Consider the following 22,945-nt stretch of genomic DNA (forward strand, 5'->3'; position numbering starts at 1 on the left):
AAAATTAACATTCGGTGCTCTTTATTGACAGCATAAGGTGAAAGAATTTCTTCCATTAGAAAAAGACGTTAGTTTATGGTTAGCTAAGTTAAATTCAGTCAGATACACCCACCAAGGAGTGTCATTTCAATGACATTTTTTCATGAAACACTCTGAGGATGGTAAATTTTGTTCTCTTTCCATTCAAGATTTCACAGCCCTCTGAAGATCATTCTGTATTGCCACCTGTTGAAACTCTGTCGCCCAAATGGAGGTCAAGGCACAATGCAGGATTTGCCGCTTGACAGCAATGTATTTTTAGTTGATAATGCAGTAAAATTAATAAAATCTCATAAATTCATCACATGTACTCTGTGATTTCATGTGCAAGTACCATGCTAGGATTTACATAAACATTATACTGTCAGTATCAGAATTGATTGTGTAAAATATGTTGTCAGTAGCATATATAATGTAAATATTGGGTCTATTAGCAAATAGCTTGTGGGCATTTCTTGTGGGTTATTTCAGCACCTGTTTGAGGAAGTTGCAATTTATGTTCTTAAAATGAAAGGTCAGCAAAAAGTACGATTAGCAAACCAAAGTCCCTCAACAAGAAATGGTTATATTAGGTTTGATCTTTAAATGCTCTCTTTCCTGTCTCTTTTACTGTTGATACTTTTCAAAAGAGGATTTTCAAGCCTCATCCTTCCATGTCTGTCTTCTTACAAATTGAACGGGAGGGCAGTTATTTTGCATATTTTGGTGTTGATGAACTTCTGAAAGGTCCTTGAAGTATTCAAGTATTTCTTCAGTCTGTCTAAAATAATGCTAAATAGCATGTATCAAACTCTGTACCTCTACTGAAAACTGATTATAGGTGCCATTGGGTGAAAAATAAGCTCTGTGACTGGCACAATTACATTGATGAGCTGTTGCAATTCCTGCTCAAATTGAAAAAGGTCAGTCTTTTCTTTCTCCAGTCATTACATCAATCAAAAATACATGCAAGCAGGAATTTATTTTGAAGAAATGTCAGGCTTTTCCTCCTGCAGTTATTTAAATGCAGAAACTCTGCATTAAAAATATATTGTAAGATTAAATTAACCTCTCTTTGGGTGTTCTGTCCTTTGCCTGAACATTCGTGTCCCATATCATTAAAAAAGTATGTTATTATTACTTTCTTTTACTTAATCTAATGCTAAAAAATGGAATTTCCCTGCATATTTTTTCATTAGCATCCTTAAAAGTTATTCAGGTTTTCTTACTTTGAGGAGAGGTAAAGATAGGTATTGACTAACAGTATTGACTACTAATATAGCTGGGCAGTGGGAGCAGAGCCAGGGATGCTCTCAACTACTATCTTTTTAGCTAGAGGTAAATGGTCATTTAAGTAATCCACTTATACATTTGATCTTTCAGATCAACTTTGTTAGATTGTGAGATCAGGCATCTCCTTTTCTCATCTGTGGTGTTAATGATGTGTTTATTGAATATTCAAAGATTTTTTTTTGTATTTTTAGAGAAGATAAGATGAATGTGTAATAACAAAAATTACTAACAACTGATTAAAAAGTTATATATTTCCTCAGAGATAAAAGAGAATGCCAGACATGGACCGTAACATGCAAGAAGTATAATGTATCACATCATTCTCAATTCATCATTACTTTTGCAACATGTTATTACAAGAGTTCTTGAGTCTTCAGGTCAGAAAAAGGAGAAATCAAAAGTGGGACAAAAAAGAAGCAGCCAGCAAAGAGAGAGTATGAGACAGAGATATTAATGTCACTTATCTGCTTTGCAATTTTCTGTTCTGGGAAGGAAGATGAAGTATCTTAAAAAGTGAGGGTTATGGAATGAAACTTTGTAAAAATTCCAAAAAGAAAAATAATATGTCCTCTTTTGTCACCTTAAAATAGTGATTATTCCAAACATGAATGACAATATTATTTGTGTAAGAAAAGTTTAATTCATGAATCAAGCACTATGCTTTTAGATGAGTACAAAATTCAAGTAAGTGAAAGCCTTGTCATTTTAGTAGGATTGAAATTGGGTGTCTGAATTCATTAGAATGCAAAACTCCCAATAGAGACAACTGCTCAGTTTGGGAATTGGGGGGGGGGGGTTGTGGGGTTTGGGGGTTTTTTTGTTTGCTTTGGGAGGAGTCTGTGCCTCATAGTTTCCCAAAGCTCATTAAAAAATATATTGCTAAAGAAGTAAGGCCATTTTTTTGATGCCAGAGATTTAGGTTTCTTACATCATCAGAGAATATATAAGGGAATGCTGGTGATCACTCATACAGCTGGTAGTTGAATGGAGTTTTGTCTGGTTTTGGCTGGTGCCAGTTGTGCCACAATTAGAGGTTGTGCTGAGTTTGTAAAATTAGACGTTTAAAATTCCTCCTTTTCTCTCACTCTTTGAGTGAATTTAGTCTCCAAATGTAAAAGAATGGGTCAGACCCAGGGGTGGTATTGCTTCAAAATGCTTTGGTTTAGCCTCCTACACAAGAAAATATTATCCCATTTTTGAAGCAGAACCGTCTTATTGGAAAAGATGTACTTACAAGTGGGGCAAAACAGGCTTGCTGGTGGCTTTGTTCTGCATTTGTTATCAACTGTTATCCAAGTAAAGGAAAAAGCCTTGACATATACAAAATCAATCTAGTGGCAACTTCCACACATCAATAGTGCAGCATTAAGCCCCTGCTGCTTGATTTTGCTTGTTTCTTGAAAATGTTATTTTTTACTTATATTTATCTTAATTTTTGCAATATAAATCCAAGCAGCATTTAGAGTACAAACATATGGAAAAATTACCTCCTATTGCATGTTGCTAAGGGGAATGCAGGAGATGGCGGGAACCTGGGAGACCTAAAATTTGATCAGTTTGTTTTGAAACAAAATTGTCCAGACATCCAGTATCTAAAAGCAATGCAAAAATATCCTTTCCTTAGCTGGCATATCAGACATTTAAGTAGGTCTTTTGAAAGTATTCCTTTGTTTTCCTTTCAGCCTTAATTCTACAGTTGCTGCTTTATTGAATTAATACGAGAAATATGCTATATTTCCTGTAACATAAAAATTACATGTACAAACAATAGGTTACTTATTATTTTCAAAGGCAGTGAAAATACTATGAAGTCTTTTAGGCAAATGGTATTTGAAATGCAATCTATCGGTCAAATCTTGAGGGCATGACCGAATACTCACAGTACTCGGGTGAAACTGCTGCTGAAATCAGTGAGAATGCACAATTATAGATGTCATTTAACTGAAATGAAGGTGAGTGTTTCATAGTTGACTTCAGTGGCAGTTCTGCCTGGGCAAGTACTGAATAAGTAGTTCAGACACAGTCCCATGAGAGCATACTTGCATGCAGAATGTCAGTTCTTCTTGATTCATTTGTTTAGACTCCCATAAATTTTGTATTGAGTTCCAAAACACTTTAGCAGCTGTGGATAGAATTTTAAGATTGTTTTGCACAAACTGCAAGTGAAATATGTTTCTAGTAATATATTTCAGTCATAGATGGAAGTGGTAGCATTATTTTTATAGTTTAGGAGACGAACCAAGGCTTTCATAAGCAGATGTGAAGGATGCCTGGGCAGAATATAGTATGTTTGTTGTAATCTTTGAATATTGTATTTCTAAACATTCCTACATTATTAAAACATTAAAAAGACAAATACAGTACCATAGAAAGTTTGCATTCCAGGACCTCTAAAATAAATGTGACATAGTCCATGATGAGAGTATAAGATACTTACAAAATAATGTCTGGTGTCAGGAAAATGTAGGTTAAACTAGCATATACATTTACCTTTGCCTAGATAAAAGATCATAAACCATATATCAAGCTTTGCCCAAACTGTATTGTGATTTTCTAAGTCTACATTAATTTTTTTTTCATTCCAGCCAGTACAAAGTGGCATGGCTTAGAAAAGATGAAAGGTGAAGATAGCTTTAAAATAAATTTGGCTACCTGTATAGCGAAAGAACCCAGGAATGCTGAGTTGTTTGATATTCTCACTTTATGGATACTCCTGAAGCTAAGGTCTGGCCTTGTTAGCTGTGTATGATTAGAAGATGTCCCTTAGTTAGATCCACCTTGTTTTCAACTGCTGGCAGAGTGGTGCTACTGATCTTGCTGAATTTTGTGTACAAATTTCTAGTGAAAGTTTTCCCAAGCTGTAATAGGGATGAGGTGTGTAACTGAAAAATTAGACATCTGCCATGTACACTAAGAAGATGGTGTGTATTTGTGTTTGTAAGTGAGCTGGTTTTCTCCAGAACTAACACACTGTTGAAATTACATTCACCGTAGTTACCGGTGATCACACTATTCAGTCTGAAAATGGTAAAGAAGGGGAAAAAATGTATTTAATCTCTTTTCAAATGAGGAAAAGGGAAGTACGATATAACCTAGTAGTCCCGATAAGAAAAGGGATCTAGGAAAAGCCCCTGAGTAACAGAACTGATAGACTCTGATAGAGCTTTTCTCAGCACTGCAAATACCTGCTAGGATGCAAAGGAATCAGTTGGGCAAATGAGTGACGGGTGTATTTTTAACCTCACAAGCCAGCTGGGTGGATATAGCTCTGCAGCCTTCGGTCCTTTCAGAGGGAGCAGGGAAGGAGCGAGGGAAAGGCAAGTTACTTCTGTTGGTTTTACCACCCAGGAAGAGGTTCTTCATAAGTGAGAGAAGGGACAAAACAAAGGAATTACAAATGCAAAAAAGCAGAAATGGAGACAAGCAGGTGAAATGGAGACGCAAAACGAGCTTGCTGCTGTATTTGCTTCAAGTGAGTGTTATAAGTTAGTTTGTGTGTTCCAGCTAGTACACAATATCATGCGTTTTGGCTAACAGTGCAAAATCAAACTGTGTTCTTGTTCCTTATTCTTTTGGACAAATTAATTGCATTGTGTTGAAACATTAACTAACAGATTTTTTGAAATGCGAATGCTCTTTGTTGATATATAACAACTTTTGCGCAATCCGTTGCATATATGCTTTTTATGTATGTGCCAGCATAGCTATTTTTGGTTAGGGTACCAATTTTTTCTTGGTCTTGGTCAATAAAATAGATATAAAACACACCAACCAACCAAAAAAATCCCCCGGGAAACAAGGAACCAAGTAAGAATAGTATGTGAAATAGTAAGGTTATCTCAGAACTGCCTAGTACTTGGAACGACAAACATTCTCTGTTCACGAAGGTGTACAGATAGATAAAAAATTAGATTTTGGAGATGAAGATTTTAAAGTTGCAGGACTGTGTGGACATCTTAATATTTTCTGATTCCCATCAGCCCACTTTCATAAGAATTAAACCCATTCAAACTTTCAAAACCAGACCTTTATAACATTGTATCTGCAATCTGATTAGTTACAAATATTTTTGTACTCTGAAAAAAGCCAGGTGTTTTGTACAAAAAATCTCTAGGGTCTTTGGCATGCCAAATCAAAAATAAACTGTCTAAGAAATCAACAAGTATCAACATCACTGCTGTAACGTAGCCAAGCAAGCAACACTTCTGAAATGAAAATGATACTTTGGCTTAGCCAGTTGGAGAGTAGCGTTGCAGTTAATCTAATAATCAGTCCAGCTACAGAGTTAACTCAATATTTCAGAGCCATCCAAGCATTTCCCGATGTAGCTTCAGTATCTCCACAAAATATGTTGTAGCTTATTTCAACATATAACTGTTTTTTAGATGAAAAGCTTTATATTTGTAGTTTCCATTTGTTTTTGTCATTTTCATATAGAAACAAAATTGTTTTTATTAGAATCCGCCAAATACTTATTTCATGTAACAACCTTTCAATTATACAAAACTTTGCCTTTTGTCAAATAGGTTCAAAGTACAAGGCAAAAAGTTTCTACAAAAACTGAAGGTAATGAGAGGGTTAACAGACACACTGTGCTGTCTGATTTGCATGTAGGTTTGCAATGGAGTTTTTCTAGAGCAGAGCCCTACGGGTTTCTCAGCCTCATTTCTCAGCAGACTGTACAACTGGTGAGAAAGTAGGTATTCTGTCTGACACCCATTAGAGTCTCGTTATTGAGCAATGTGGAGATAAAACAAGATTTTGGAATCCCTTATCAAAGTTAGCTGACTTTGTCTTAACGAGTGTCAAGAAATCATGTAATGCTCTTTGTTTCCTTTGAATGATGATGAGTTGAAGGACCGAGTGCTTATGAGTGCTGCAAAGGTTGTGACCACTTGTGACTTATTGCTTTCCTGCTATTGCCTTTATGGCACACATTACTCATAGTGTTCATCTTTTTCTTCAATAAAAAGGAAAATTAATTGTTCAAATGCATGCTTTATTCCTTTATAACAGCGTGGGCCACCAGAAGGTAAGATTTTCCATGAAGAACAATGGTTTGGTATTTGCTTTCTTTTTTCTGGAGCTACTGTCTGCTTTGCTATTCAGTAGAGATTTTCCGGTAGCATGTTGAGGAAGGCCCTTCTTGGCCTTCTGCTAGTTCTGTCACTGATCCTCTTCTGCCTCCATACCTTACTTCTGGGCAAACTGATCTGCAGTGACTCTTGTTTCTGCTACGAGGACTTGTGAATCCTCTCTCCCTGCTCCAGACCTGTGTCCCAGTGTAGATCTTAGGATTGTTTAGGCAGCCGTTCAAGCACAATGTGGCTAAAAAAGTTCTTACCCCACTTTGGTTTTGCTTTGTCCTGGTTTTCTCACCATCTCCTTTATGAATATTAGTCAGGCTTGTAACCTCTTTGTGGTCTTTCTACCTCCCTGTTTTTGTGCAAGTACTGCAAATTTTGTTACAATATTTCCGAGGTACAGCTTTTGATCTCCCACTCCTTCCTCTTCCTTTCCCATCTCTTGCTAACTTTTTTTTGTAGTTTTGCATTCTGGTAGCTGCATCCTTTTTCCTGGCTTTGCCAAACGCAGCTCTGTCTAAGCCAGACCACTCAGAACCACTGCTGCAGGGATGCTCCCAGACTGTCAGAGTGAACCATGGTAGCTTTTCTATGTTATTTACTCATTTTATCTCCCCAAACTAAAGCTACTAGTCTTCTCTCTCCAAAATCTTCCTGTTCTTCACTTTCAGAGCCCTTCAAACCTTGTACCTGTATGTGTAATGTATCTTCCAGATCCTGACTTGCCATTGAAACCAACTTTTGGCACCTGCCTATTCACTCCCCAAACAGCTTCCTACTTTTCCTTTTGTCGGTCCTTTTATTTGGGAAGAGCTCCCTATAAACATCTGCCAGACTTGTTTTTGTTACTCTGACCTCTGAAAATTTCTTTTTTTGTGCGATGAATTAAAAAACAGAAAAAAGCTTGTGAGAAGTTTGGCTGCCCCACCAATGCCTGTTTTGCTGATCTATTGTTCTGTCTTTGTTTCTTTTGTAATTTCATATCTGTCTCTCTGCAGCTGTGATCTCTTCTCTTAAACCGATGCTCTTTTGGCCTGTGCACCATCTTATTGTTCTGTTTGTGGAAAACTTCGGACAGTGGGATCGAATGATAGTTTATAGATCTCTCTTCAGCATTGTCAGTGTGGATATTTTACAAAAAAGTGTAGGAAGAAAAAATGTAGTGGAAAATAAGGATCACTTTTTAGTTTTGTGACAAGCATCTCAAATGTCAAATTTTAAGTGATTTAGAATTTTATTTTTCAATAAACACATTTTCACATTGTCTCTATTGATGCCAATTTAACTACAGTGGTAAGCATTTCAGCCAAAGTTTGTGTGTTCTATACAGTTGTAATTAATGTAACTGTTTTTCTTTGCTACGCAGTTGATCAGGCAAGTAACAGTACTCTGACAATGTGATTCACTTCCTTTTCTCCATCACTGTATGCTTCAAAGGTTGCTTAATGCAGCCTCATATTCATAGTCATATCTGGAGCTGTCGAAATTACAGGGAGAACTTTAAAATTGGTTTTGCTCAGTACAGCTCTGCTGGTTTTGCAGATCTGCATGCTTTACCTCAAAGTCTCAATTTGTCTCCAGAATCAACACTTGAAACTAATACCAGTGTCCTGTAGCACAACTTATGTGAATTCAAGGGTATCATGAGACAATCTTTGCACTGCATTTCTAGAGATGTCATAAAGCTGTTAAGGATCAGTGCTATGAAACCCCTAAATAAAACATGAACCCTTTTCAGAAATCACTTTGTTTTTAGTTACCACAGGAAATGGCATAGTCAGAAATTCATGTAAGGTTTTCAGAGTCATCAAGCTATCTAGCTGTTTTAGAAAGTCGTTCTTTCAGCAGTGATGTGGACTTTGTAACATGCCACAGTAACCAAGGCTGATAACGCAAAAGAGTTTACACCTGGCCATGCATCAGTTTTGCTATTTGGTAGCAAAGCACAGACAACCATGCACTGATTGAATTATACGTTAAATTATTTTGTTTCTTTTTGTCTCCTCACATAGTTGCTGTTTTCACATTTTAGACAGGAAATTGCATTGGAATTCACCTGGCTCTTTCCCTCAGGTTTTTCAAGAAGAAAAGGAAGACACAAGTATTTACTATTTTCTCACCTTCACAAAGGAGACTCACGAATATTCAAACTTCTGAAAAAGTTTTTCCATTACACTCTTTTACAAGCTAGCGATATGTTTTGTTATGCAGGCAGGTAGATGAATTCTAAAAATAAATCTCCATTTCTAGGACAGGAAACTAGCAAATGCCTCAAAAGAGCTTTGGTGCAGGATTGTCTCAAGCAGGCGTGGTTAGTTTGCAATTTTGAACTGCACTTGTGTCGTACGTAGTTTGAATGTGGCTGTTGTGCAGTGCCTGCAGCTGGGGGACACGGTGAATGACCTGACACAAGGGTAGGGATGAAGCTGGAGCTTGGCAGAGGTGCTTATAAGCATGACTCTGTCTCTTCCCCCTGGGGCACAGATGCACATGCTTTGGGCAATTGCCTCTTATCTGTGAAATATTCCTGAAATTTCTGTGTCTGCTTTAGATCCTCTAAAAAGTTTTGTAGTTTCTCCATGAGACTGGCACACCACCAGTTACGTCGCTCTGCGTGAAAGTCGCCCGCGGGGCAGCCCGCAGCCCTGCTCACAGCTTGCCCCGCTGCAGCCAGCACCGCTCAAGGAGTCTGTTTTCTGCCCAGATCCTTGTTTGTCCGGGCCTTTGGCAGCAGTCAGGATGAATGGTCCCCTCCTCTGGCTGGGGAGACAGGCAGGCACGTGTAAAGCCATACCTTTTCTCACATGCACACACAAACATAATATATATACTAAGTAAACAAGATATTATTTCTTTTGTTATGATCCCAGTAGGAGCAGATTTGCTTATGTATGTATTTATTAACGCAGGCAGAAAATGTTTGTAACAATTTTGTAAAGGTTTTTCTTATGATCATAGTAGAACTTCGTATCTAAAAGTTGATGACACAGATGTGATGGAAAGGGCTCCTGCAAGGGTATCATCATGTATACACATGTATCATCTTTGCCTTGGATAATCTTTTGATTTTATATCAATAGCTGTTTGAACAGGCAGTTGTGAAACAGAAAATTTATTGTAAAGTTATATTTTGCCTATCTTCAGTGATAAAAACTGTTCAGGTAGGCATGTTTTAGGATGCAAGAAATATTATTGATACAGAGAGCGTATAATGTTTTATTTTCTAATTTATTTATACACGCATATGTGTTTTTGAGTTTTGCTTGTGTTGGCGATCCCAGTTTTTATCAAAAATCTGAATTTTGAGGTTGCTTTTCTACTGAAAATAGCACATATATTTTGGTCATGAAGTCCAAATTGCCTTTTGCCTTACACCTTTGCCTAACACGTATCAAAATCATCACTCATAGCCAAGAACATAAAAATGTGTTTTCCTAACTCTAGAAAGCAATACCTATAGGCACATTTTAGTACCATAAGAGAACATTTTAAAGTATAAATTTCTGATGTGCATAAATATATGTATGAGAATATATTGTAAACACCTCACAGAAATCACAAATAAACCAAGTGAACTCTTTGAAAAGTACCTTGAAAATCAAACTGCTTAATAGAATGGTTAGGAGAAAAAATGTTCTTTTTGCATTCTGCACCTCAAAGAGATACTCTGCACGGACTGCCCCGATCACTGGGCTGCAAGCGGGGCACAAAGCGTTTGCATGCAGTTGTTCACCAGGAATCAAGAAAGAATACAACTGAAAAAAAGAAATGTGGGCTGACTGTCACAGGGAAGATGATGTATGGTAACATTTTCCCCCCTTTTTAAGCTAAGAGCAAAACCCGTTCCCTTAGCTGGGCTAGGATTTCACCATTACCAGGTAGTCTGTTAAATTGTGTGGTAGCTATTGAAGTGAGATTGGCATAACCTGCGCATAGTAAATCATTTTAAGCTGATCTTGCATTGGGAAGGAATGGAAAGTTTGAACCTGTTTAATTTTATCCTACTGCATGTTCTGACTTTGATACACAAATCTAAAATGTGGCAGTGCTAATTAGATTTTTAAGAAAAAGTCTTGAATTCTAGCATGGTGCTGACACAAACAGAAGCCAAACAATCATGAACATATAAAAACAACTTCAAAGCAGATCGAAACAATGGAGGTGGGCAACAAGAGCATTCAGTATTACTGAGCCCAAAGCAGTACTTAATTAGCTTGCTTTGTATTTTCCCTGGCCTCTCTTTCAAAATAAATTCAGGCTTCAGTAAGAACTTGAAGTGAACCAATGATTTACCCCTCTGGAGTCTTGAGGAAAAGGGAGACTTATTTTAAAGACAGGAATTTAACACAGACAAAATAGGTCTGTTCTGCTATTGTAACAGAACATGGTCCCATGCAGTATGAGTTAGATTTTCAGTGAACACCTTGTATGTGAGTACTGACATGAGCACTTCAACCTGAACCCGAGCCAGCTTGAATCACAGCCGTAATTTTCTGGGAGGAGGTTGGCACGGTCACGGTCTCCTGCTTCCAGCTAGCAGCAGGGGCCGTGGTGGGGCTGGAGCCCCGGTGCTGCAGCCTGCTGGGCTGCGTAGCAGGAGCTGGATCGTCGGCGGTGCCAAGCCGAAGGGACCTGCTCAGGGACTCGTCAGCCTTGTCTGAATCGGCTGAGCCTAGGGGGCTTGGGCCGGGTGTAAATCGGTGCAAATTTTGGCCTATTCTCACCTGTTCTCAATTCTTGCTGTCAGAAATAGCAAGTGCCCTATAATCCTATAGCCACATCTAGCCATCCGCCTGTGTTTTAAAGAGTGATTACAATTGTATATGTATGTTTAGGCCTAAACAGTTACATTTCTTGTTTCTGCTTGGGGGTATTATTTACTAAATCTGTGCTATAAATACCAATAAAGGAGTAATCTTCTTCGTGCTTCATATATACGTATGATTTGCATTTCCTGTGCTTTGCACAGTTGAATATTTGGTAGGCATTTCTATCTCAAACCTAAAAATGTAAGTAATGGTGTTTTTAACTCTATAGTTTGAAAACAATAAGCTGTTATCTAAAACCCGCTTGGAGAAGTGTAACTTTCTGATTTTAGAAGCCAAAAAAATGCAATTCTGGCCCTGCTGAAGTGATAAGCACGCACTTTGCTCCGTGTAGTTTCTGTGGGAATTAAGCTGTATAATAACCTTATAATTACGATTTTTGAAGACATTCCGCATTAAGCATTTAGAATTGTGAAAAGAAATGCCAATTCATAGAGGTGCATGTGTCTTTCCACATACATGTCTATCCACACAGATGAAGTGCTTGTTTGTGTTGGGAAGCTTTCCGAATGAGGGAGCGGCAGTGTGAACTGAGGTCCTTCCCAGGAGCTAAGGAACTGACAGAATTTTGCCCAGCTGGGTGCTGGTAACTTCTCTCTAGTTTTCTAGACGTTTTCTTGCCAGGTTGTTGCACGTTACGTACTGTAGAATCTCTCAGTATTATGAATAGTGAAAACACTGTAAATTTAGGGAATATTTTAAATACTGAAGTACTACATCAGCTGGCATTTGAGGCACAGAACTAAATCCCCCTTATTAGTGGCTGTCTAAGCAAGTGGAAGTGGGAAATGAGGTCTGTCATTTCTCAATCACCTGTTAAATCCAGCAATGGAAAACTCACTCTGTGATGGTAATTGGTGGCCTGTGTAAAATGGATCTTACTCCGTTGTTTAGGATCTCAGTCCACAGACACTTAATGGCAAAATAAAGAAATAAAAATCTGTTCCCTGTTGTTACAGGCAGTTTGAACCCGGAGGTCAGAGGCTGCAGGCAAAAGTGAACTGTCCCCCTGCTCGGCAAGGCAGTCTGTTACGGCAGTGAGGGCTGTCCCGGCACGGAGGCAGGACGTTGCCTTCCTGCTTGCCCTGTGCTGTTCTGTCTCTTACAGAGTGAGGTGATTCTGTCTCCAGGAAATGTTTCAGAAGCACTAAATGTGTACATTTATATTAAAAAAAAAAAATACATTGAAGCTTGGAAAGCCCAAGCTAGAAGTATAGTCTATATATATTAAGATACAGCTTGCAGTTCTGCAGGTATCTTATTTTAGAATTTTTGCTATTTGGGAGCTTTCTTCTTAATTTATTTCAAACCTTTATGACCTGAAATGCAAGATACCAAGGAAGCTTTCTTTCTGGATTCAAGTTCACATACCTTTTGGCATTATGCCTTTTGCAGTTTGGCATAATACTACATAGAACAACAGCAATAAAAAATCTGTTTTCCTGTAATGCCAGTTCACAAACAGTAACAGTTCAGCATGCTTCATTTTTATATGTTAGCACCTCTGAGAACCTTCCATATTGAAAACACTCTAATTTAGAATGTTAGCAAACATATTTATTGAAAGCATGTGTTTTATAAGTACTGAATGTGATATTATCTCTGTGTTTTAGAATTTTGCAGATGTCACCAATTACTACAGCGGCATTAAAATTGAACAATGAATTATGATTTAACATCACTTTTCACTTTATCAACCAAAAATATCTTCAGAATCTGGCTTTATCATGAATTTGGTCCCAATAGTGGTCTTCATACTTAATTATTTTATATGTTTAGTATAGTTTATATTGTGTAATTTGAAAGTGTTTTACAGGTATTTTAAAAAATAATTCCTTTATTTAGAAATTCTTTTCTTCTGGTTTTAACAATCTAAAATTGATGCGCTGCAATGCCTTTCTGGGAAATATGCCAACAACTGTGTTTTTTAGTATCAACATTCCTGTTCATAGTTTGTATGCACTCTCAAGTGTTTGCTATTGCCATATATTGATAGAGGGTCCAGTCCTGCTTTCAGAATTCTCAATAGCACAACATTGGCCTGATATACAGAGCGACGTTAAGACAGAGTCTAGTAACTGTAAACATAAATTGCAAGAACCCATATCTAAAAATAACTGAGTGCTCAAAATAGAACCTAGATTTTCAAACCAGTTCAACACATTTGAAACTATGTCGTAGGATTCAAACAGGAGATAAGTAGTTTTTAAGAGGTTGCTGTTACTTAGATGTTGTAACTTCCATGCTAAAAAGTTGGTTCCTGTTGTGGCTGCTGAATACTTAAAAGTATTCTTTCAAATCTGAAGGCCGTGAAAAATGTCATTGCTTAACCAGAAGCAAATGTCATGTAAATCAAGGCAGAATTTAGCAGCGGTCATAAAGAAGGACCGAGGACATTACTTAGTTATCCAAAGCCATTTAAATATTAATTACTGTGGGCACATGAGTAAGGAATGCTCTTCCCTCCTCATCCCTTTCTGGATTTTCCAAAGTAGAGGGAGCAGTCATCATGTGGAAGTGACAGCAATGATAAATCCACATTGTTTCTCACTAGAGATGAGGTGTCTTGAGGTATAAAGTAAAAGCAATGAGTATGAAAAAAACAGTGCACAATGTAAGTGGAGCTATTTGGGTTTCTAACTTTTCTGAGAAAATAAGATATAAGCCTGAACTTTGAGGACGTGCTTGTCTGCATCATCACTCACACTTCTTTCTCTATACTTCATCTGTATGTCATGCTCTCTTTGTGCTTGTGCTGCAAGTGATCCAACTATGATTAATCCTAAATGCAGAGCTGGCCTTTGGAATTTTGTTAATCTCAGAACGGAAATGTCAAGGCTAATATTGGTTGGTATCTAAGAAAATTAGTTATCTAGTCCTTTTCCACTTACAAAAAAATCTTAAAAATGCAAACTGTCAGGTGCCAATGTTATTTAATCAATAGAACTAAAATTTTGTCAAGGTGATTTCTTTTTTCTTCTGATGATGGCAGTTTATTCAGAGTGATAACAGGTCCCAGTCCTATGCAATCACTTCCCATGTCCCTTTTGTAAGGCTTGCTCACACTAGACCCACTGTATTTTCCTGTTCCCATCTCAGGTCCTTTATAGGTGAATTTGCTTTTCTGCTGACGATTAGGATGGCTTGTGGCCACAAGGACTGCAACTGAATATCTTAAAAAGCAATGAACTCTTATAGGCAACACACTGGCAAGGAGCAAGGTCGTTGTACATTTGAATGTTGGCTCTGGCCCACAGTCCCTCCTAAGAATCAGTTAAGACATTTAATCTCTCTGCCTTGCGATCACCATCTGTAAAATGAAGTATGCCTACCTGTCCCAACGGAGCACAGATTATTGATTAGTGGTTGTGAAGTGATAGAGGAATGCACTGAATGAACATCAGAAGCATCAGATCTCTGAATATGTGGAGAGTTATTCTTTGAATAATCTAAAAATATTAGCAGCTGTGTTCATGTGGATAGTGTAGTACTATATTCAACTCCTGTAACTGAAATGAGGGAAATCATATATCAAGTCTTTGAGTGTCATCCCAGTGACTTTGTGAATTTTGGGCCGTTCCAAAGGCAAATATATTGCTTTTCAAAAGCATTTTTATAATCCCCAGGACAGAGCCTTGTGTGTTTCTGAGTGCTCTCCGGCCTTTCACCTCAGCGGCTTTGGGGGCTCCTTTCGGGCTGCCCAGACCTGCAGCATGATAACAACAGTGGCTGACATGAATCTGTTGAGGGAAGAGTCCTTGGTACTCACTGCTACCCTGAAAAACAGGAAGATCACCCCTTCCCCCAGATTACATACATTTCACGGTAGGATTTTAGCAAGGCTTCACGGATATTGCTGTCCTGTATAAAATAGATGAATTAGGATCCTGTTGTGCTAGATTCACTAAAACCACAGAACAATCACTTAATGCTTTGTCATGTGCAGCATATTATGACATACATGTTTTTCTTCTTTTAGAAGATAAAGGTCAGCATTCCAGTACAGAAGTGGGTCCTTTTCTTCCCAAGCCCGGAGTGGCAGCAGTGGCACCTGTAGCACCTACGCCATCTTCCAAGAGCACAAATGGAGCTCCTACCACAGCTTCCGAGTCAGAAGAGGAAAAAGCCAAAAAACTACTTTACTGTTCATTATGCAAAGTGGCTGTGAATTCCCTGTCACAACTAGAAGCCCACAATACAGGTAAGTATGTACACAATGCAAGTGTGAGCTGTGAGTTGTTTTATAAAAACAAGCTGATTTTCTGACACTATTGTAGCCACACTTTACTGAAGGGAGTCTTTTAATGTAGACTTACATTGGCAAGTTACAGAAATGTTTCTGTTGATGGCAATGGTGTGTTTGATATTTTATTGAACTTCTCTACTAATTTTTGAAACTTCATGTACTCTATAAGATTTTAACTGACAAAATCATGTCACCTAATCATATTGCATCATGCCTCCATCGTGGCTTCCATACAACCAAAGTTCCTAAAATGACAATTCTGTATCTCTTTCAGTTCTCAGTTCTCTCTGTCTCTGATGCTTGTTTTTTGCTGGCATAGCTAGTAGTAATTTTTTTTGCAAAGATGTATCTTTTATCTGATATTTTTAAGGCGGGCTCTTTAGATTTCCTAGATGTCCTGGAATGTTTGAAATTTTCTCCCCTCATTCTTCTCATAATTTCTTTATAAGGTCCCAAGCAACAATCCCTAATGTACTGTGGCTGCTCTGTGATGTGCTGGTGATGGAAAGCCTCTTAACAAACCAGTGAAGCTGGTTTTACAGCTGTAGTCTATTCTTCAAATGGCCAAAGCAGACATTCCTTCCAAATCAAAGATACTAAAGGACTGCTACAGTCTCCATCATCATCACCTCTATTTGCATCTGGTGATATGTATAGCTCCCTTGTTCTACACCTTCCTGCATGGTCCCACAGTCACCATTAAGTTTAAGTGTTGGAAGTTTAATATAGATTTATTTTCCTTAAAAGCTACCTGTACTGGAGAGAAAATGGCCATGGTGACTTCTGCATAAAAGTATTCTTAAAGTGGTGAATCCAGAGGACTTGTGTCTCTGGTTAGTATAATCTTCCTGGGCACTTTAAGTCTCAGGGTGATCAGGACCTCCAAAATCATGCAGTGTTCAGGAGATCAGCCTCTCCTAGTTTGTTATTTGTTTCTTCCCACAGTTGAAGCTAAGAGTTGAATTCTGATCCCAGTTAAGTTTATGGAAAAATTGTAATCAAATTAACAGAGCCAAGATTTCATGCGGTGGCTTTTCCTCCACATGTCCTCCAGTATAGTGGCTGTAAGCTTAATCACGGCTTTTTGTGCAGGAGTTCTGAGCGACTGCTATGGTTCCTTTTCCCTGCTTGGCTAATGCCCCTTTCCTGATGTGATCCATCAGCTACATGGATGTTGGCAGAAGAGCAAGTGACAGACACCTGGGCCATACAGCCACACGCTGCCCCCCAAACAGAGGGGCAGTATCCTGGTGTGCTTATATTGATTGTTTGTACAAACCCTTCTTCCATTCTTTGGTTTCCCTTTGGATCCAGGGATGCTGGAACTACGCTGACCAAAAGCAGCATCATTATTAATCTAGATTTATTGGTGATTTTAACCCTTTTATCCTGAAGATAAACATATTGCAAGAAATCGCAAGACTAATGGATACAATTATATATTGCCGTTTATTAATTCATCTGCATCTGCTTGTCCATTAGGCTCCAAGCACAAGACAATGGTTGAGGCTCGAAATGGTGCTGGTCCCATTAAGTCTTATCCTAGACCTGGATCTCGGCTGAAGGTTCAGAATGGCAGTAAAGGCTCAGGACTGCAGAACAAGACATTTCATTGTGAAATCTGTGACGTCCATGTTAATTCAGAAATTCAGCTTAAACAGGTAGCTTGTGTGTCTGTGAGGTTTCTTCTTTGTTTTTAGCTATATTGCAGTATTATAGGTTTCACGTAGGTTTGTGCGAAGATGTTTTGGCAAAAAGTGAACTCAATGAACATTTGTTTTCCATCGTCCCAGAACTATTTCTAAAGGTCCAACAAATTCATCTAATTTGTTTCAGCTGGAAAAAAATGGGCTGAGAATTGTAAAGCAGAAGAGGTGTCAGTATCAGCAAATAATATAGTAGATCTAGTTTCAAAGTTTGTCATGGCTCAGGAGAGAGCAGATTTGAACTTTGCTCTCCCAAATGCAAGAAATCCTGGGCTGAGGTTCCCTAAGTTCCTCCTTTGGTGCTTTTCTAATCTGCTGGGATATTTTTTAATACTCATTGAATGTGAGAGGGAGAATGTGGCTTGAATCTTAGTTTAAGACAATCAGCAGGAGGATAACACACTCTAGATTTGTCTGTCCTGTGTAGTACCATACAGCAATGTTATCATTAGCCCTGGAAGCAGCACAGCTGTAGCAACATACAGTTCTGCTCTGTCCAAGCTAATTAGCCACAGGTTCAGACCTATGCCAATACAGCTACATTGCATCTGATACCCAAACTGGAATCTCTGAACTGGATGGTGCTGTGATATGTCAATGTATCCTCTCATTCAGTTGCTTCAGTTATCTCTAAGATAGTATTAAACTGCATGGCATAGACATATCCCTGGTTACTGATTCTTCCTTCAGTTAATATTGAATTATGTATACGACTGGAACAACATCAGTAAGAAAGACTGGAGTGTACGTATACCCCTACTTCTGAATATCTCTATGACCTAGTGATTACAGCTCTGTCTGGTTCAAAGCTCCTTGAGTAGAAAAGGAAAATACTAACCAAAATGTCAATTATTTGCAGAACTAGTCTCGGATTACAGAAGTTGCTGTATTTGATTAGTTTCTGGTTCTCTATTTGATGTGCTCCAAATTGTTAATTTAGCAAAACTCATCTTTTCCCTCTCCAAAGCACCTACTTTATCTTACAGAGGCTTAAGCATATTCTGCTACCACATCAGTTTTAAACCGAAAACTGAGAAATGTTTAAACAGCTAATTAAATGTGGTGATATTTATTTCAGCATATTTCCAGCAGAAGGCATAAGGACAGAGTTGCAGGAAAGCCTATGAAACCTAAATATAGTCCTTACAACAAACTTCAGCGCAGCCCAAGTATTTTAGCAGTAAGTATTCTTATTTGTCATCACTGTCTATGTGAATTTGTGACCTTGGGGACTCCTACTGCACAAAGACAAGAACATGACAGACCTGACACTTCCACAGAGTTTCTCCCCCTGCAGGCTGAATCTGCATTGGGATCAGATTTTAAGGTAGTTGTGTATTCTGTCTGCTCAGTCAAAGGCACTCAAACAACAGTGTGAGTGTTATTTACTGTTAGGAAGAAGCAAATAATCAGTGAATGAACTGTGTGCCTAGTGGAAAGGTATGAACTGTGCTGCGTTAATGCACTTCTCCTTGAAGGCCGAAATGCATATACTCTCTTTTTCTGGGCACTTGAGATAACTCCCAGTTATGATGGATGCTGTCAGGGAAAATGATGTAAGGTGTTAAAATATAAAAATACTAATGTTCCTTCTTTGCATATAGCAAAACAGAGCGCTGGATTAGATATGCCAAGGAGCTATAAGGAGTTCAAGAGAACCGATGGTCTATCTGCACACTTGGGCTATGTCTGTCACCAGCTCTCAAAACACTACTCCTGTCTTTGTGCCCCCCAACCATTCCCCTTTCACACCTACCTGCATTTCCAAGAATTCCCCAAGCTGGTTCTGCCGGTCAGATGCAGACGGAGTTCAGGCTGACTCTAGCACAGCAGAGACTGTATGTTTATTTGCTTATGACTCAGCTTGTATTTTATTCACTAGGGAAAAGTGCATGCCATCTATGGTACAAAAACAATTTATAGGTTGGAAAGAAAGAGGGGCAAATATGTGTATGCAAGAGTAAGCGTGTGAAAAGCCTTTAAGGCTGAAATATTAATGTGTCTTTGTAATCGTATAGAGCTGAATGAAAATGCCGTAGGCTTTTTCTACGTCTCCCCATTCAGTAGGTTCTGCACACAGTAATCTTGTTGACTTGTGTAATACATCATTTTATAATCTATTGGGTAAGAGGAGACCTGCACTAACAAAAGAAGGATGTGAGTATCTCTGCCCACACACACACATGATTGTGAAACCTGCCATTTTCAGTGGAACTGTACTGTATATATTTCTGGTTAGTTTATTTTCACCATGAGCACCAGCCCCATTGTAGTTCTGAGAACTGAGTGATAATTATTTCAGAAGGAACTTTTTACAGTATTGATCTTAAAAAAAATATATATATATATTGAAAAGAACAGCTCTGCATTAACAGGGGAATAGCTGGCTGAACTAATACTGGTTTCCCTTCTCTGACCTTTGTACTTTTCTGCAAATAATTTTTGCAAGTGTAAATAAAGGAGGAAAATCTAACTTTCTGCATTGAAGTCATGGTCATGTTTTTTTTATTATTTCTTGCACAGTAGTGAGTTATAGAATTTGATGTTACTCATTTACAAATTATGCTTCCTCCTAAACTCCACTGTGACTGCCCCTATGCTCAAGAGATGTATATGCATTTAAATATACTGTTTGATTGCTTAAATTGTCCTGGGAGTAAGAAGACAATGTGGGTAAAATTTCAGAACAGCTGACAGCAGGCTTCCATGGAAAACGACAGTGTGCACTTTGTCAGGGTTAATGTTTTCCCTCATGTAAAAATGGGCACAGGGAGGGCTGTATTTACACTGATTTTTTTTTTGTTTGTTTGTTTCATTGCAGGCAAAACTTGCATTCCAGAAAGACATGATTAAACCGCTGGCACCTGCTTTCCTTTCATCTCCTCTTGCTGCGGCTGCGGCTGTTTCATCAGCTCTGTCCCTTCCTCCCCGTCCTACGGCCTCTCTGTTCCAGGCACCTGCAATACCCCCAGCTCTCCTAAGGCCGGGCCATGGTCCCATCCGTGCAACACCTGCCTCGATCCTTTTTGCACCATACTAGTTTCAGTGATGTAAAAAAGAGATAACTATGGCCAGTAGAAGGGGTAAAAGGAAAGCAAGAAAGGGGTCGATACTTTAAAATGTCTTTCTCTTTTGAAATGCCATCCAGTGTGACACCTTAACCAACCACACCACAAAATTCATCGTTGACGGGTACTGCGTTCTAGAAGTCTAGACAATTCTCTCTATCTCTTTGTCAATCTCTCTTTTTTTTTTAAATCCAAATAGAGTGATTTACTAAAAATTTAATTGCTTATAAAATTATATCGTTAAAGATTCATGCATCTATTAATGGTGTTTTTTTTTTTAAATGTGTATGATGCACCTTGGAAACAAGGAACGTAAAATATTTTCCTGACTGACTTGAAAACTAGGGTCTTCCTCGCTCACACTTATGTAAATAGGTCTCTGAAAACCAATGGGGTATATTCTAGTGTGAAAAAAGGTAGATGAACCAAGTGCTTAATTGTGGATAGCATCTTAAAAATGAATTGTGTCCTTTTCTTTTCAGTGTGCTCTTGTTGACAGGGATTGTGTACTGTCCTAGACCCCAGTACTGGTGTATCTTGTGTAGTACTAAAGATGTATCACATGTCTGATTTTAAAATTTTTAGTTTCTGTGCAGAGGTTTGGAAGCAATGAAGCGCTGAGGCTTTTTTTTAATTATTTCTTTTGTGTCACACTTTATTTAGAGAGATTAAAAATAGAAAGCCATATAACATATAGTTAAGATTACTACTTGTTTGCTACTTTCATTTAACTTATTTTGTTGTTTCCTCACTGGTGTTGCTAAGCAATGTTTAAAGAGAAAAAAAAAAAGCTTTACAATTGCACATTACCACAGCTCACATGCATTGTTTGAGAAGACAATGGATCCATGTATTTGTACGTGAATATCCTTTCTCTTCATTTCTAACTAGTGTCCTTTGTAACAATGCTGCATAATGTTGTGGCTCCCTAATGCAATAATGTACAGAACATAAAATATTTATAATTGACTGACTGTCTTTTCTGTTTACTAAATATATTGCAGTAATGTCCCACCTCTCTCCTTACCTCCCCAACCCTTTTATAAAGGTGATATCAATATGCAGTACTCAGACTGAAGTCATTATGTGATAATGGGGACAACAGGTGGAAGAAAGAAAAAAATTGAATTAACTTTTAGAGCATCTTTATCAGCAATCCATAATAGTAAAATGTCTGTGTATTTTTTTAAATGTACCTTTTCAATAAAATAATAAGAAAAATATACATGCTTCTTGTGTTTATTAACTAGTACAGGAAAAAAATGCCCAGAACAAGCAAACGTAGCTAAAAAAAGTCTTTAGAAGCAGACAAAGCATTAGAGTTGTAATAAAACATAATTAGAGAACCTGTATTCCCTTACGTCTTAATGTCTTTTCCTTGCTACATCTTGTTACAGCCTTTACTGGGGCTTTTCTGTAATAGGACTCTAAACATTCAATCCTTTGGAGATTGAGAGAACGAAGCAGTGGAGCCAGGTGGGTGGTGATGGTTTTTGTTATTGCCCTACATCAGGAAGCTACGAAGGGGTTATGCCGTCCCTTGATGAGATTAAGGGCCATCTTTAAAACCAGCCTGGGCATGGGCAAGACTGGAAGCAGGCCCCTTTGCAGCCAGGGCTTGCTTGTCAGCTTTGGCAGAGCAGGCAGCTGCTTGGGGCTGCCGGCTGGTGAAGGCAGGTGTGGGGGCAGCTTTGAAATTTCCTTTCCCCTGCTAAGGAGCTTGAGTTGTTCTGTTGAAAACAGATCTTGGTTATTGCTGAGCAAAAAGAGTTTAACTGTTAGGCTGTTATGATTAATACAAAGCCAGCGTGGGCATTACAAATCCACAAAAGCCAAGGAATTAAAATGTTGGGAACTTTATAACACACAGCTTACAGACCAATATATGCCTCATGGCTGCAATGTACTAGAGAACATTTTCCTTAAGTTTAAATCTGCCCGTTTCCCCTATTCAGTATAGTAGTAGACTGTGTTGGGAGAAGTTGCTAGAGAATTACCTGCAAATGGGTACGTCAGGGAGCCAGGCTTTTACCATCCTTCAGGGAAGCAGTAAAGGTTGTACTAATCGTGTGGAGTGTGAGAATTACAATGTGCAGATAGACACTCTTCCATGGGCATTTGTTTGTCTGATTTTGTAACTCATGCTCATCTCGAGTCAGGTTTAACCACTGAGCTGCTTTCAGTGGAGTTACTTGCATGAGGAACCTATTTCTACTCAACATGGGACAAGTTTACAGAACTGTATATTTTAATTGGTTGTTCAGGAAACAATAATTTTCTATGTATTAAAACACTAATTTGCCTGATTTTTTTAACCCACTATTGGTGATAAGGGATTTAAAGCAATTTTAAGTTAATGCAATTGACAGTGTTCACATACAGAATAGAGAAAAGCTGTACTGAGGCGGGGACCTATCAGCAATGTGTAGATTTTCGGGGCAATTGATTGTTTCAAAGAACATCTTATATGGGAGAAATATTTATGTCACTAAGAGTGAAAGAATGTGTCGTGTCATCCAGCAATGTGTGGAATTATTTAACCTATGAAACACAAAGAGCTAAAAGACCAAGACTGTGAGCCAGGAAGATTCAGATTCATATTCAAAACCCTTAGTACTCTTTGCTGTGTTAACTTACACTTTGTGTGCTGTAACTCCATTTTCCACCTAAGTTTTGTCCATGATATACAGGACTGAGCATTTGA

General features: G+C 38.3%; 1 protein-coding gene across 3 annotated transcripts in view; it reads left to right on the forward strand.

The window, feature by feature from the left end:
- The window catches only part of ZNF385B (zinc finger protein 385B), a 139,491-nt gene extending 118,058 nt beyond the window's left edge, over window positions 1-21,433 (forward strand). For all 3 annotated transcript variants that reach the window (XM_067298988.1, XM_067298987.1, XM_067298989.1), the window contains exons 5-8: window positions 15,201-15,422; window positions 16,950-17,128; window positions 18,252-18,353; window positions 19,995-21,433. In XM_067298988.1, coding sequence (XP_067155089.1) covers window positions 15,201-15,422; window positions 16,950-17,128; window positions 18,252-18,353; window positions 19,995-20,213 — 722 coding nt within the window. In that variant the 3' untranslated portion in view covers window positions 20,214-21,433. The remainder of the gene's footprint in view (window positions 1-15,200; window positions 15,423-16,949; window positions 17,129-18,251; window positions 18,354-19,994) is intronic.
- Window positions 21,434-22,945: the final 1,512 nt, after the last annotated feature.

The sequence above is a fragment of the Apteryx mantelli genome, chromosome 6 (genome assembly GCF_036417845.1).
Source record: "Apteryx mantelli isolate bAptMan1 chromosome 6, bAptMan1.hap1, whole genome shotgun sequence".
NCBI classification, from domain to species: Eukaryota; Metazoa; Chordata; class Aves; order Apterygiformes; family Apterygidae; genus Apteryx; species Apteryx mantelli.